This window comes from Nanorana parkeri, unplaced genomic scaffold (genome assembly GCF_000935625.1).
Source record: "Nanorana parkeri isolate BGI_ZX_2015 unplaced genomic scaffold, ASM93562v1 scaffold1240, whole genome shotgun sequence".
NCBI classification, from domain to species: Eukaryota; Metazoa; Chordata; class Amphibia; order Anura; family Dicroglossidae; genus Nanorana; species Nanorana parkeri.
Genome location: NW_017307508.1, coordinates 302,565 through 319,228, shown reverse-complemented (window position 1 = coordinate 319,228; position 16,664 = coordinate 302,565). Strand labels below are relative to the sequence as shown.

At 41.8% G+C, this 16,664-nt stretch overlaps 1 protein-coding gene across 1 annotated transcript in view; it reads left to right on the top strand.

Moving 5' to 3' along the window:
- The window catches only part of ROCK1 (Rho associated coiled-coil containing protein kinase 1), a 104,313-nt gene extending 96,795 nt beyond the window's left edge, over window positions 1-7,518 (top strand). Inside the window, exons 29-33 of the mRNA XM_018568759.1 lie at window positions 994-1,082; window positions 1,683-1,761; window positions 1,871-2,132; window positions 4,764-4,968; window positions 6,496-7,518. Coding sequence (XP_018424261.1) covers window positions 994-1,082; window positions 1,683-1,761; window positions 1,871-2,132; window positions 4,764-4,968; window positions 6,496-6,499 — 639 coding nt within the window. The 3' untranslated portion in view covers window positions 6,500-7,518. The remainder of the gene's footprint in view (window positions 1-993; window positions 1,083-1,682; window positions 1,762-1,870; window positions 2,133-4,763; window positions 4,969-6,495) is intronic.
- Window positions 7,519-16,664: the final 9,146 nt, after the last annotated feature.

Genomic DNA, 16,664 nt, shown 5'->3' with positions numbered 1-16,664 from the left:
AGTATTTCCAAATGTATTCCTTACAGGTTCCTTTACTAAGGGATTGCTAACAAAGATGACAATATCTGGGTTCAGTTACTAGTAGCAACTAATAACAGTTCAATTTGCCATCGTTACTTTAGAGAAGGATCTCTTTTTCTTGGTTGCCCTATCACCTGTGATATTCCAAAAAACGATGAATGGACATATTATCTATACTAATTCTGTATGAAACAAAACTTACCGATTTGTATATTATATTTTATTTCAATTAAAAGTCCATTGAAAGCTGATAACTGTGCTTTGACTAGACATGTTTAAAGCCCAATTGCAGTTTATTCTTAAACTGAACAGATGCATATATTTAGGTTGATTACAACATATCTGTAAATGTCTTAATCTGAGATTTTCTTTAATCACTCTCTGCCCAAAATCCAATGGCGCATGTAGCAAGGTACAGAAAAGATCTCTGCAGTGGCCTGACATGCCCTCCGCTTTTTTCATTGGAGTGTTAGATTTGATGGAAAAGTTGCATCATTTACTCATTTACTCAATTGCAAAACATCATATTTGTCATCCCCCCTTTCCCCATGCAGAGGTTATAGAAAACCTTCATGTTTCACTTGGGTACACTGCATTATACTACATGCAAGTCCAATAACCCTAACCCATAACTGGCACGGTCCAAGTGCTTTTGGCTCAGGCACCTGTCTGCCAACATGACCCTAAACAGAAGGGTTCATCTTGACTAAGGATTAGTGTTTAAGGGGACCTTCTTAGGTTATCAACTTGTGTTTTCAGGTCTAAGCTTTAGGGCCGTCCTCTTTGATTCATTACCAAAGTGGAACTTGTGTGTGCATACTAGATACTTCCCTGGGTACATCCATGTTAGGTTACTCAGTAGCTGAAGAAAGGATACTGGAACTTACCAGAACTATTGTAGGTTGTGTGAAGCTTGCTTATAACATGCCATTGTTTATTTTCATATTTTAAAACTGATTTCTCTTTTTATAGTATGTCGTTGTTAGCAGTAAAAAGATTCTGTTTTACGAAGATGAGCAGAATAAAGAACAGTCCAACCCATCGATGGTACTAGACATAGAGTAAGTTTGTTTTACTTTTACTCGTCATAAAGCTTAAAATCTGTTTATCAAGATTATGGAGTATTAGAGCTAGTAAATTGATCTGTATAGTTTAACCCCTTCATGACTGAGGCCTTTTTTTCATTTTTTGTACCCATGTTATATTCCACATTTTAGGCCTGAAAATATGAACGAGCAACTGAAAGCAACCAGAACAAAGTATATTGGAAGACAAACATTTTTGTGTGTAAAATAGTATGGAGACAAGATAATGTCCTGTGACACACCTCAGAGCTATTGGATGCATGCGACTGCCAGAAAGATGCAATCTACGGACCCCATTTTTCTGTTTGATGAGGGTAATCACCAAACAAGTGACATCTAAGTCAAATATGCAAGGCCCAGAGAGCAGTACTGGTAAACCAGTAGCAGAATAAACATCTTGACGTGTGTGTATATCACAAGAAAGGCTCGTCAGAGTTACAAAGCCTTTTGCAGGTGTAACAGTAACTATATACAGTATGTATTGTGTTTTATTTCTTTGCCCGTTGTCCCAATTGAGAGGTTGTTTTTTTTGTTCATAAAAACTGCAACTAAATGCATTCTTCTTTGTGTTTTCAGTAAACTTTTTCATGTCCGCCCTGTTACACAAGGAGATGTTTACAGAGCAAATACTGATGAGATCCCGAAGATATTTCAGGTAAACGCTATCAATGAATGTCATTAAGTAATGTACCACAGAGTAGACAACAGTTTGCTTGCTAGATGATTTTATGGTGGATGTAAAGCTGCCATTTCCTTTTTTGCAGATACTCTATGCCAATGAAGGGGAATGCAGGAAAGACCAGGAATTGGAACCAGTGCAGCCAGCTGAGAAGACCAATTTCCTTAACCACAAAGGACACGAGTTCATCCCTACACTCTACCACTTCTACGCAAATTGTGAGGCTTGTTCTAAGCCTCTGTGGCATGTTTTCAAGCCGCCCCCGGCACTGGAATGCAGGAGGTGCCATGTCAAGTGCCATAAAGACCACTTGGATAAAAAGGAGGAAGTCATAGCCCCTTGTAAAGGTGAGTATAGAGAATGTGTAAGCTGAATAAGTGTATTTTAAAATTCATATTTTTGGATAAGTTATTAATAGGGCTGTTACTGATTACAATTTTCGTGTTCGATTAATCGAAATTCTTTTTAATCGATTAATCGATTCATTTCGATTAATTAAAACGCACATACAGATCCAACTACATTGGTCTATACACATACAGCACAGCAATGAAGTAATAAAATGAACTAGGATCACACTAATCCAGCACGTTAATCTCACGTGCCCCACTCAATATGGCCGCCGCTTAAGTGGGGCAACTCAGAATAATAACGTGCTGGATTAGTGTGATCCTAGTTCATTTTATTACTTCATTGCTGTGCTGTATGTGTATAGGCCAATACCTTGGCTGGCGCTCGTGCAGAAAGTTTCAAAAAAAATTTAATCGATCAAAAAGATTAAGGATTAATCGAGAAATTAATCGTTCATTTGCACAGCCCTAGTTATTAATAGTCAGCGCATTTAAAAGGAGTGTCAGCAACAAGGCTCCTGTCCGCCCATGTTGGGGGACAAATTGATGTTGAAAGATAAGAGAAGATATCATTGCTTGTTTGTCACGAACGTTTAAGTGAACCTGTCATGAAATATGGGGGGTTGTCATTGCTGACTAAAAAAGTTAGTTGCATTTCTGTTCTGTTGACCAGATTAAATACTTTCTGTATTCTGACCCATCTGTGGTCAGAATTTTTGCTTAACCCAGAACTATGCTTGTTCTGGGTCAGGGATTAATGGAAGTATGGAAGCACGAGATCCAGCATGGCTGCCAGGCAATTAGTATTTTTAAAAGAGCTCAGCAATTGCAGGCTCCATGCGTTTCTTGTTACAGGTTTCTCTTAAATATTTAGATATTCTGGGTAGGGCTGCAACAACTAATCGACATAATCGATTATTGAAAAAGTTGTCAACTTTTTCAATAATCGATTAATCGGCTTCCGATCAGTTGGCCCTGTTCAAAGCTCCACATGCTGTGCGCCGCACCTCGCCCCCACCGCACGCTCGCCGCTGCCAGACCCGCTCGCATCTACGCTCCACACGCCGCACCTCCTCCCCTCCTCACATTTCCTGCCCATCCACGATCGGCAAGGCACGCGGGGAGATGTAGTAAGGAGGAGCAGGGGTGGGGGGATGACAGCAGCTGATAGACAGGTCCAATCTCAAAAGCAAGTTGCTGGAAGACTGGTCAGGTAAGCCTGCACTTTCCCACACATGGTGCTCTATAATGTATTGCTGGGATTTGTATTCCTCTATAGCTGATGGTACATTGTACTGTACATTATACATAGGAATACAAATACCAGCAATGCATTATACACTGTATGTATAATGTATTGCTGGGATTTGTTGTACTCCTCTATAGCTGGTGATATTCTGCATTGCGCTGTATAGAGGACTACAAGTCCCAGCAATAATACATTATACAGCGCAATGCGGAATACCACCAGCTATAGAGGACTACAACAAATCCCAGCAATAGTACATTATAAAGTGGTACAATGCTAAATACCACCAGCTATAGAGGACTACAAAACCCAGCAATAGTACATTATACAGCGCAATGCAGAATGCCGCCAGCTATTATGTACTATTGCTGGGATTTGTTGTATTCCTCTATAGCTGGCGGTATTCTGCATTGCGCTGTATAATGTGCTTTTGCTGGGTTTTGTAGTCCTCTATAGCCGGTGCCATTCTGCATTCATTGCTGTATAATTTTACACTTTCCATTTCACTATATTGCACACCACACTATCTTTTTTTTCTTTTTTACTTCCACCGCTCCAAGCTTGCTCCTGTGATGGACTACAACCTCAATACAAACTAGTAGTCCCATCATTGGAGCCATTTTTTAAACTTTATTTTATTGTTTATCCGATTAACCGATTAATCGAACTTAATAATCGGCTAACTAATCGATTTTGAAAATAATCGTTAGCTGCAGCTCTAATTCTGGGAAGTGCATTTCTTGTGGGTTTTATCGGACTGTGTATGCTGCATGGCCTGAATGACATTCACCCTTCAGTGAATAACTATGCGTGGACTTCCTCACATTCACCTATTTCAGGCATGGAGATTTTTTTGGATTATTGTTTGCACAAGACAAGAACAACAATTTCCATGAAAAGTATCAGCAACAATTGTTCATTTTTGTGCTCATTTGTTGTATATCAGGAGATATTTTTTTGTGCAGACATCTCACCCTCGTTCAATTTTCTTACAACTAGCCCATCATGCACAGACCAATGTAGTCGCATTTGACGCTGTTCAGCGCCACCACCTGGCCGATTTTCATCGATCGAAAGGACAGATTTTCGTTTGAGCATGTGCAGTTTTCATCTTTTTTGTAGTACAACAACGCCACTAACCTGTCAATTTTTGTCCAGTTAGACACAAGTTTTCTAGCCTGCTTGAAAGACAAAAATCTGCCAGTTGTACAATAATTGAGGTTGTGCCCTTCCCATCAACTGGCAAATTTTCAGACGAAAACGCAATTGCAGACAAAAATCTCCAGATAATTGTAATGTGTATGGGCACCTTAACACTTTAATGCACTGTTGGTGATCTCTTGTTAATATTTTTTTTTTAATGTTTCTGTTTTTCACAGTGAGTTATGATGTGACATCTGCAAGGGATATGCTTTTGCTGGCCTGCTCTCAGGATGAGCAGAAAAAATGGGTGACGCATTTGGTAAAAAAGATACCTAAAACCCCCCCTTCAAACTTTGTCCGCGTTTCCCCAAGAACAATGTCTACCAGGTCAACAAACCAGTCCTTCAGAAAGGCTGCTAAGTCTGGGTCAGGAAAAGCCAGGTAAGAACACAGCTGTGCAATTTCCGTATATACCCGGCATAGGCCAAATGGCTGACTGCATGAAGAATGATATATCTGTCTTTATGGTGTATGAATATAAAGATCACATCACTTATAGTCCACATATAAATAGAGCAAATAGGTGAAAGCTGCACATGGTGAGTAGACTGTGCTCTCATGAGTAGGGCCCTCCTAACCCTACTGTACTGAAATTGTATCTGTACGGTCTCCCTCCATTTTGTAAAGCGATGCACAAACTGTTGGCGCCATATAAATCCTGTATAATAATATTGTACAATACTAATATAACGTGTGGTCATCTTAAGCCTTCTTCAAGTGGACCCTAACCCTATATTTAAGTTCAGCTCTCCTGACTCCGACCATGTGGCACCCTATCTAAAGCTAATATGAACACGCATAAAAAACTTTTAGAAGGATGGGGCTCCATTCTTGTACCAGCCAGCAGCGTATTCCTGATCTTTACTGGTCAAAGCTGTAGCTGACCTTGAGGGTATAGGTGTGTTTTAACGTTTGTTTAGAATATTGTTTTTTTTTACATTTTTATCTAAACAATAATGCTACATGTTTGAGAGGTAACATAAATAACCTTACACTAACCAAGGAAATATATGCATTTATAGGTCTATCCATGCTTGGTCATAAAACAGTCTATGGAGAAGTTGTGTTTGTTCCGTGGAGGAACAGTGACGGCGCTGTTTACATGACATTGCAGTTTTCTTGAAGTCTGAGTTGGGCAGGAGAGCTAGGGTGCCACACTGTAAATAGGCTGATAAATGCCAGTTACTGTGTAGTCTTCACCCAGGTTTGCTGCATCCAAATGGTGGATGGGGATGTTTAAAAAAAAAAAAAATGAAAGCCCTACTCCTTGGGATTCCTCTTCTGCCCATTGAAGCACCCTCTGGCCATATATACATACTTTTTGAAGTTACATGTCTTCCTCCCTCCTTTTTTTCCCCAGCAGTGGGCAGATCCTACATTCTGCAGACAACCATGCTGCTTTGTGTACAATTCTCCTGGGGGTTAGCTTTAATTACTGCAGGGGAAATATGTTTTAGATTTTTCTCCAAGCTGGAATTGGAAAGTTAAGATATTTACTATGCCTTCTTTGATGACAGGTACACTTTAAGTTGTCTCAATGTAAAGACCAAGCAGTTTGGCTAGCTTTCAACTGGCATAGTTCACATAACTGCATTGTGGTGCATGCGCTTTACTCTTTTCAGCACAATGTGGTACAACTCAGTTTGCATTGCACTGAGCCCAATATAAATGAATGAAATCATGTTCTGTCAAATAAAGTGATAGATTGCGATGGGCTAGTTTCCGCACATTGGCATCAAAGTCTACACAGAGCACACCAGTGCCTGCTTTCGAACACAGCTGCTGGTGTGAATGGGCCCTGAGCCATTGGGCTTTGTTATTACATTCTCCAATCAGTTATTCTTGTTGTTTCTCTGTTGTATGCCTTTAAGCCAATGATAACACTTTCCCTTGCTTACTCTTTTCCAGCTAATCACTGTGAGCCACTGTGTGAGTTCATGAAGTTGGCCTTCCCTATAATAGACTGGTGCAGAGAGCTGCTGTTTCCATCAATACCAGTGTCACAGGCTTCAGGGTTCTTGTGTGCTTCTGTTTTCCCCCCTGCTTAGGCAGAGAGCATGCTGTGAGGGTCTTCTATTGCGGGTTTGCTGAAAGATTAGACAAATTATTACTATGTAATGCAAGTAAAACAAAGCTTAGCATTGTTTATTTTCATATATATTTATATTTATATTCAAAATCAATATAAAGATATTCTTTGGATATCTGTGAAAGCCTGTTGGTATGACGGAATGCAGCTTATGCACATATGAGGATTGGAGCAACTACACCTTGTATGGACAAGCAGAGGGATATGTCTCAAAATGAGAACAGATGTCCGTAGATAGTATCTCCATCTTCCTGAAGACTGCAGTTCCAGCTTGTGAGAAGCTAAGTGACCGTTGGACTCTAGTGCCTTCACTTTAGAGCTTGTCGCAGCCTTACAGCAGATGCGGGCAAAGAGAATCCTGTTCAATGCTTTGCAAAATATTTTAGTTATTCATCAAGGTGAAAGGTCAAGATATTTGTTTTAACTATGCATTTTATTTTTTATTTCTTTTTGTTTTGCCAAGCCATATTGAATTGTGTTAGTACATAGAGGCATTAGGAACTAACAGTACAAAACCAAGTTTTACATGTGTGTTTATTTTGTATTGTATTGCCTTACAGTTTTTAAAGAGCGTTAAGTTAACGGACATATAAAATATGTATGCACTGTGTGAACTTGTAAATTATTGTTAGAACACTTTTTTTTATTGGATATGGCTTTGTTCTTTTTAGTGCCTTATTTCAGTCATTTTACTGCCATGTTTTAAGGGTCTGGGCACAAAATGTAGCTTCCCGAAAGTGAAACCATTTCTCATGTGCCGGTTTTAGGTGCCTCCAAGTAACATTTCCACAAGTAGCGGGAGATTGAGATACCAATTTTAAAGAGAAACCAGGAAAAGGGAACGAGTAACCCTAAAACTGAGATTACATACATGCTTGTATAATGCACATGATCACCATTGGGTTGTAAGAAATTCCTGTTGCCTGAGGGCTGCATGGATATATTGAGCCACAACACAGATTGATCCAGACTATAGCTGCTCAAATTATAATATAATCTTTCACAGGTCACACGACCGTAATCAATTATTGGGTGGCATACTTTGGCTTGGAGTGTTGTGGAGTACATTTAAGATCTCAAAATGTGATCTGACAGATGCTGTAGGCACCTTCTGTATGTAAAGAGTTCCATCACTTCTAGTCAGTGGGCAAATGTCCATTATGTGACCATGTAAGTGTATATGTGCCCTAAGAGGTGACTAAATATATTGAGATACCTGTTTTACATTCCTCATAGTGTCCCAACAATTTCCAGGGTTTTAAACAGCTGATGTGCTCCATATTGGAGCAGATTAGCCTTTTAGCCATCCAGTGGAGATTTTGCATCCAAGGGACTAATCCGGCCTTTTGCAGGCTCCCTAGTCAGCTTCTACATCTGTCTGGCAAGAGAGCTTTAAAGGCAAGTCTCGAGCTGGCCCGACAAGAAGGGGTGGCCTTCCTTCTATTTGTTGGTTACATGCTAATGCCCATTTCTTACTGTTGTAGTTATGTAACCACAGCTATTTGGAAGATATCTTTTGTAAACCATTGCTATTTTTTTTTATTTTTGTCCAATAAAATTTTATAAGACGTGTCATGTGATTCCTGTACAATCACTGATCTAAACTACCTGATGAGGTTTGTGTTTTAAATTATGCTGAGCATATGTGCAGTTGAAAGCATTAAAAACATAAAATGAAAAAGAAAAAAAAAAAAGTTTCACATTTTTATAAATTCTTGATAATATAGGGATTCTAATATAAATGTTCCTGCTTAATAGCAGAGACAAATTAAGGTATGGGCAATAATGGTTTCTTTTTTATTTTTTACCAAATACCTCTCCAGTAATTTATAATGGCTTTGCAGTTATATGTATTAAAAATAGAAAAAAAAAAAGCACTGGAAAACTGGTTCTTCTGAAGGCAATTTGCATGTTTCAAGTGGTATTGAAATCCGCACTGATGGATATGTAATAATAAACATATCTGTTATTAATATGCTAATGACTGTGTGATCATTTGGAAAAAAAATAAAACCTATTTATAGAAATTCTGTTTCCAAAGGATTATTGATGTGTACTATGGAGGATTATTGATGTGTACTATGGAGGATTATTGATGTGTACTATGGAATTCCTACACGTATATCTTAAAGTGGATCTGAACTCAAAGTGGAGATTTGCTGTTATAGGAAACATCTAGAAATGTTGTGTTTTTTTTTGAGTTTTCCTAAAAAAATTACCTTTTTCTAAAAATTCCACCTGGTAAGTGAGGATGTCTAGGCAATCCAGTAAATAGAAGAACATACAAGAGTTTCACAAACTAACGCAATAAAAGATGGATGAAGAAGGATAAGGAAACAATGATGTTGCAGTCACTTGGAAAAGAATGCAGATATCAAACGTAACATTAAACCACATTTGTTCCTCTATCAGGATTCGGGGAATAGGAACGCTGGTCAGGAAGCAGGTAGCACATCTGGGGATCCGCAGTGGTGGTTTAATGTTACATTTGATAACTGCATTCTTTTCCAAGTGAGTGCAACATCATTGTTTCCTTATCCTTCTTCGTCCTCCTTTTTATTGCGCTAGGTTCTGGTGCTCTTGTTTGTTCTATTTTCAGCTACCTTGCAGGACACCTGCACCTGCCTACTCAGAGCTGCACTCCATCAGCCTTCCAGATCACCCTTATACACATCACCCGGAGTGCGTTTGGTACCTATTTACATCTAGGCAATTGTGTGCTTATAGCCTTATATCTACAGTGTGAGATCTAAGGCACTGCTGCCTGTGACTGCTAATCTCAGGAGGTTTGGAGTGAGATCTGGTGATGTCCCTACTGTGCTGCTCACTGTGTTCCTTGCTGAGAGCTGTCATGAGGAAGTAAGATCCTGCCTCTACCAAGAGTTGGCCACTTCCACACACAGACACCCAGCAGAACAAATGGAAGATGGTTACAGCATACCGAGGACCACGTTGTCAAGAATGGCCATACCATCTTATGTGGTTTAAGAGATCTAGATGAAGTACATAATTGTTTTGCACACTACAAGAAGTCCAGCCTGGTGATTCACTAACTTGTGCCACGCTGCATAGCAGCAAGATAAGTCTATCATGTTTCTATCTGTCCCCAAAAAAGGGTATAAAATTCATTTCAGTACAGCGCTGCATGACGGAATAAATGTCAGTCAAAGTACCGCAGCGCTGAATACTGAAAAATGGCCTGGATGGGAAGGGGGTTTAACACCGCGGATGTCAACTGGTTAACAGCACCATGTCTAACTTGCCTGACCATTGGACCGAGGCAGTGATGTGCTTTCATTTTCCAAGAAGTAGACCGGAGATGATGTCACTGGATGCAGCCAAACCAAACCAGGAAATAGGGTTGTCACTTGCTTGGCAGTGTAATAGGATCGAGATATAAATAAAAAAATACCGTAGCTGACGTTACTGGTAACAAGCATCAATTAGACTCCTATCTACCTTGGAAGTATGAATAGGAGTAGTGATGAGGGAAGCATAGAAAGGGGACATTACACAGCTGAGTCTTGGGGAAATACTTGTTTACTACCTTCAACTGACAGGTGCATGTTTTGTGGCAGTAGTGGATTGCAAAGTAAGCAAAATTGATTGATTTTATTGGAGCTGCAGTGTGTTTTGGAATGCATTAGGAGCTCAAAGACTAGGGGCAGGCTTCATACAATACAGTTCTAGCAGACTGAAAGTATGACTGCATTTTTCACTGTAAATTATACATTTGTATTTATCCCTTATAATAATGTTGTGATGGATTACAGTTACAGAAGATAGGTCTCATCTTCAGCAGCACGAGTATAAGCTGTTCTGCTGTGGACAAGTTGCTTCTTAAGACATGCAGTTCATTCAGCATAATGTAAAGCAAGTCTCCCATCTCTGAACAGCGCCCTCTAGTGGTGCCCAACAACAGTCCAGAGATGTAAACACAAAGGCCATACTGCTGGAAGCAGGACTTGTTTTAAAGTGACACTAAACTCAGGAGTTAAATCTGAAAAATGCATTCAAGTACTGGGATGGACTATAATCTCAAAATACATTAGTAAAGAAAACGTGAAATTGTAGTCCATCACAGGAGTGAGCTTGGAGCGGGGGCTACTATACAACACACACAGGGAACATGGGGAACAAAAGTAGCCACCCTCCAGAAGGACAGAGTCAGCATGAATTCAGAGATGATTTGAGGATCTACAGCCGGGTGATAAACAAAAAAGATACATTTTTGTTAGTAGTGAAGATACTTGAATGTATTTTTTATATTTTAGCTCCTGAAATAAAAGTAGCAACCTTTGATGGAAAGGTGTATGGGCAGACATTTTCTAGAACTAGGTTTTTGACCCCATAAATGTTGGGGTCAGGATAATACAAAGAATATGAGTTTATTTTTTTATATATACATAGAATGAAGCAAATCTTGCAACCTTGTTCATCCCAGCAAATGATGCAAAAATATTCCTATTAATATGTTGGTTAAACCACTGTCCATCTGCATGAAATTCCTTCCTTAGGAATTTGGCAGCTTTCCAGTACCTGCAGATGAACTACACCCAGGGGACCAAACCACAGCTCTAAAATATCAAATAACTTAAATTCCTTAACCAGCCACTGAGAGTGTTCTAACAGGAATATTTCACATGTGTTATATTTTTAGGGAGCAAATAAAAACAAACTTTGAACTTGAGAAAAGGACAGGGTGTGACGGCTTAATCAGTAAATGCCCAAATATACACACTGATGCGGAAACTGCTGGACTGTTGATAAGCACACATTCTAGGTGGTTATGAAGTATACCCGGAAGTATTTTTGATATGTTTACATTTTATTAATCTCCAGTGCCGTATACAATATTTGTATCATTGTATTTCATGTAGAGAATTGTACAGATTGTAGATTCCCCCTCTAGTTGCTGTACGTATGTGATGCCAGTTTACTAATCACTCTTGCAGAGTAACTTCCAGAGAATTTACAAGGACTTCTCAAATGTAAGTGTTGCTTCAACCATTCATTCTATCAGTAGTAGCGCTCTCAATATATAGGTTGTCTTCTTGCAGAGTAACAGTTGACATAAAACCAATCTTACCTAGACCAGGGGTAGACAACCTTGGTACTCCAGTTGTGGTGAAACAAAGTCCCATGAGGCATTGCAAGACTGAGATTTGTCGTTTCACCACAGCTGGAGAAGTGGAGATTGTAGTCCATCACAGGAGCGAGCTTGGCGCGGTGGAAGTAAAAAAAAAGTGTGGTGTGCAATATAGTACATTACACAGCGGCGCAGTGCAGAATACCAGCAGCTATAGAGGAATACAGCAATAGTAATTATACTATAATGTATTATTGCTGATGTATTCCTCTATAGCTACACCCGTCATGTGATCGGCCCGGCTAGATGTAAGGAGCGCCGGGATTGGAGGAGATTGAAGAAAATAGGTCACCAGCACTCCATAAGTTAAAATGAATGAGTCCTTTTAATGGACAATGATGTCACAGAAATCCAACATGAGCCGACGTTTCGGGGCCACACAGGGTCCCTTCTTCAAGGCAAGAGATGTGTCCCTTCTTCAAGGCAAGAGATGTGGGATTGGAGGAGAGCCAGGAGCTGGGCCGCCGCGGCGTGCGTGTTCGGTGGGCGTGGCATGCGCTGCGTGCGGGGCTTGAGTGTGGAGCCGCGAACAGGCAAGGTAATAGCCGAATAATCGACGATCTAAAACGTTGGTAACGTTTTCGATCGTCGATTTTAATCGACTAAATCGAATCGTTGTAGCAGCCTTTAAGTGCAGTTGGAACTCCTGGGCTATTTTCTTGTTAAAGTCAGTGGTTTAGATTTCAGAGCAGGTCTGCATTCTAAAGTAGAACTTTACCCCCAACACAATTTGCAAGCACGCAGGCTTTCTTTTTTTTTGCAGAAGAGATGTACACTGAGGGGAATTTATCAAAACGCTTATCTTTCATTTGTACAGCTTAAATAAACAAACTGAAGAGTAGCTGATTTCTTACCAGCTGGAAACAGCTTGGAACATATACTGAGCTATGCAAGTGCAGAACAGTGTACTCTTGGCATGCCTTAGTGAAGGGTGGACTTACCTCCTATATGCATGTGCAGGTGTTGCGTCAACCTGGAAAATCAAGATGACCAAAGATGTTTAGCCCAGAAGATGTGAGCTTGCACACATCGCATTGCGGGGCGGGGGGTGGAGATGAATATTAGTTGATTTAAAGCAGAATTATGAGGTGAGTGATTTTCACTCACCTCATAATCTGAGCCGACCTGTGACAATGAGACTGTGTCAGGTCGGCTCAGTAGATCGGGAAGTGAGCCAACACATACCGGCGCTCGCTCACTTCTCGGTCCTGTGCCCGCAGAGAGCCGTGACAGGGGAGGGACTGGATTCCCCCCTCCCATGTCCGATCCTCCAGCGCTGACTGGCGGAACGGACGGGGGAGGGGGCGGGTACAGCTGGCTCTGCCTCTAGATAGGCAGAGCCAGCTGTCAGTCATGCAGCTGGGTGGATCCAGACGTAAGTATCGGGATCCGTTCCGGCTGCGGCGTCTCAGTATACTGAGCTTTGGGTGACGCGAGGACGCTAGTCTGTGTCCTCCCGTTACCCTTAAGAGAACTATGGGGGAAAGCCCTGACCCCATAGTTCTCCTTTAAGAAGATCAGCAATGGCAATCTCTATTGGTTTCCTGACATGTTTTCCACATCTTTCACTGGGCGGAACATCATATCTCGGCTCTGCCTGCCACCCACATCCTGGAAGTTGACATAAAGGTGGACTTCCTCAGCAGTTAAGTAGAATTAGGGGATTTGGTCCTTCACCAGGGAATATTCCTTCAGATCTGCAACCATTGAGGCACTCTTGATGTTACCTGATTGCATGTCTCCATTATCGCTAGCTTTAAAGTAAATACTTTACATTATTGCTCTGTGCACATCAACATTGCTCTTCACATTACACCGATCAGCCAAAACATTATGACCTGTTAAAGGTGAAGTGAATAACATTGATTTTCTCATTACAATGGTACCTGAAAGTGGGTGGGATATATTATGCAGACAGTGATATAGTTGATGTGTTGGAAGCAGAAAAAAATCGGCAAGTGTAAGGATTTGAGTGAATTTGACAAGGGCCAAATTGTGAGGGCTAAACGACCGGGTCAAAGCAACTCCCCAACCCTCTCTTGTGGGATGTGCTCGGTCTCCAGTGGTCAGGACCTACCAAAAGTGGTCCTCGGAAGGAAAACTGGTGAACCGGCAACATGCCAAGGCTCATTACTGCACGTGGGGAGCGAAGGCTGGCCCATGTAATCCGACCCAATACAAGAGTTACTGTAACTCAAATGACTGAAATAGTTAATGCTGGTTCCAATAAAAAAAAAGTGTCTGAACACCCGGTGCATCTGTTCGCAAAAGCAACTACAATGGGCATGTGAGCAATAGAACAGGACCACGGAGCAATGGAAAAGGTGACCTGGTCTGATGAGTCACATTCTCTTTAACATTACGTGGATGGCCGGGTGCATGTGTGTTGTTTGCCTGGGGAAGAGATGGCACCGAGATGCATTATGGGAACAAGACAAGCTGGTGGAGGCAGTGTGATGCTTTGGGCTATATTTTGCTCGGAAACCTTGGGTCCTGCCATTCATGTGGATGTTACTTTGGCATGTACCACCTACCTAAACATTGTTGCTGACCAAGTACACTGCTTCATGGAAACCGTATTCCTTGATAGCATTGGCCTCTTTTAGCAGGATCATATGCCCAAGAATGGTTTGAGGTGTTGACTTGGCCTCCAAATCTCAATCCCACCTCACAATTTACAGTACTGGGTCAGGGCTATTTAGGCGGCAAAAGAGGGACCTACTCAGTATTAGGCAGGTGGTCATAATGTTATGACTGATCAGTGCATATTACCTGTGTGCGAGTTCAATCACAAAATGACCCCAGAAGACAGCTAGAATGGGGAGAATTCTACTACTGCACTTGTAATGTGGGGGGTCAGGGGCAAGGATAAGCAGAGATATATTTGCATTTTCAACTTGTGCTTGTACTACTGACGGGGATAGCGAAGAATTAAATGTTCAAGTACTGTGTGTGCCTAAGACAGGAGGCAAAGGGATATCTCCATGAAACACCATGGGGCCGAAATGTGCTTTATTGCACGCAACGTTTATACCGCTTATACAGACACATCTGAGAAAACCCCACTCTATGTTTGGTATGTGTTCCTAACAATATATTTTTACATATTTCTTTGGCAAAGGCCTTTGTGCAGATTCCAGGCTACTGTTTAAAAGTGAAAGTAGAGGGACAGACTAAGCTTCCTCTCATTAACATCCAATGCCTCGAAGTCTTTAACCCTTTGTTAGGACAGAGTGTTCAAATCTCATTTACAACTGATAATGAGATCTGCCAGCACAGTACACACAGGGTTAATTAGATTAAACATAACTTATCACAGCTGCCTCAAAGGAGAACTATGGGGTTAGGGCTTTCCCCATAGTTCTAAGGGTAATGGGAGGACACAGACTAGCGTCCTCCCGTCACCCAAAGCTCAGTATACTGCGAGCTACAGCTCGCGGTATACTGAAACGCCGCAGTCGGGACAGATCCCGACATTACTGTCGAGATCCACCCAGCTGCGTGAGTGACAGCTGGCTCTGCCTGTCTAGAGGCAGATCCAGCTGTACCCGCCCCCTCCCGTTCCGCCATTCAGTGCTGGAGGATTGGAACAGGGAGGGGGAATCCCTGCAGGGAGCCGGGGAGTGACAGTCACAGCTCTCTGTAGGGATAGATAGAGAAGTGAGCGAGCGCCGGTATGTGTTCGCTCACTTCCCAATCTACTGAGCCGACGTATGACAGTTTCATTGTCACACGTCGGCTCCAACTATGAGGCTGAGTGATTTAAACTCGCCTCCTAGTTCTCCTTTAATATTACATAAGGGGAAGCTAGGTAGGATTTTTAAGCATGTAAAAGCACTTACAATGTAATAAGCAATGTTTTCGGTTAAGCAACACCATTCACACCCTTCCTGATCTACCAGCATCAGCTTTGAGAGCTACTGGTAGATTACGATCTGCCTCATGGGCACCCCTGATCTACAGGGCACGCAAGGGAGCTATACAAGCCAGAGTTAACTTTTACAATTGTCTTGAGTTCCTCTTTAGGGCTAGTTCATTCCAGCCACAGTGCATTGGAGTGAATGGCACCGCAGGCACGCTCTCCAGGCGCAATGCGATCAGCCGCATGGGAACGTGTGGCACATCAGCGACTGCGTTCTGGTCCGGTCAGAAAAATAGTGCTTGGAGAATTTTTTCTGACCATACCTGACCGCAGGCACTGATGTGCCACACGTTCCCATGCGGCCGAAGGGCGTGGCTACAGTGCCATTGAGGTCAATGCACTGCCACCCCACAACAAAGTGAGCCGTCCGCAATGCGATCCAGTGCGTTCTGGCCAGAATTGGGCCGGAACGCACTGTGGCTAGTGTGAATTAACCCTTAAAGAACAACGGCAGACTTTTTTTTATATTAACTCTTGCGGCGGGGCTACCCCTGCACTGCAGGGGTTAAGTGCTCGCTTTCACCTAGGTAGGAACATTTAAAAAAGTTAAACTTACCTGATCCTTGGAGCCAGCCCGCTGTGGCAGTGCTGCCTGCATCCTCCTCCGTTGCAGCAATGGTATGTCCCTCAATGTCCTCACATATCTATCTATACACTGTAAGGGAGCTGGAGCAGACAGGTCAGCTCTGCATGGCAACCAGTCAGCGCCTCACTTTCAAATCTTAGCTGAGCAAACTGAAGAGAGAAGCCGATTGGTTGCTCTGGGCAACTGCTCCAGATTTGATAAATTCCCCTCTGTGTATAGAACGTGATGATTCAGGGACCTTAGATTTCCGCAGTAGAGGGGAAGAGAGGCTCCTGGGATGGGTCTAAGATTCAGCCAGCTTCGAGGATCGAGTGAGTATAATTTTGTCATT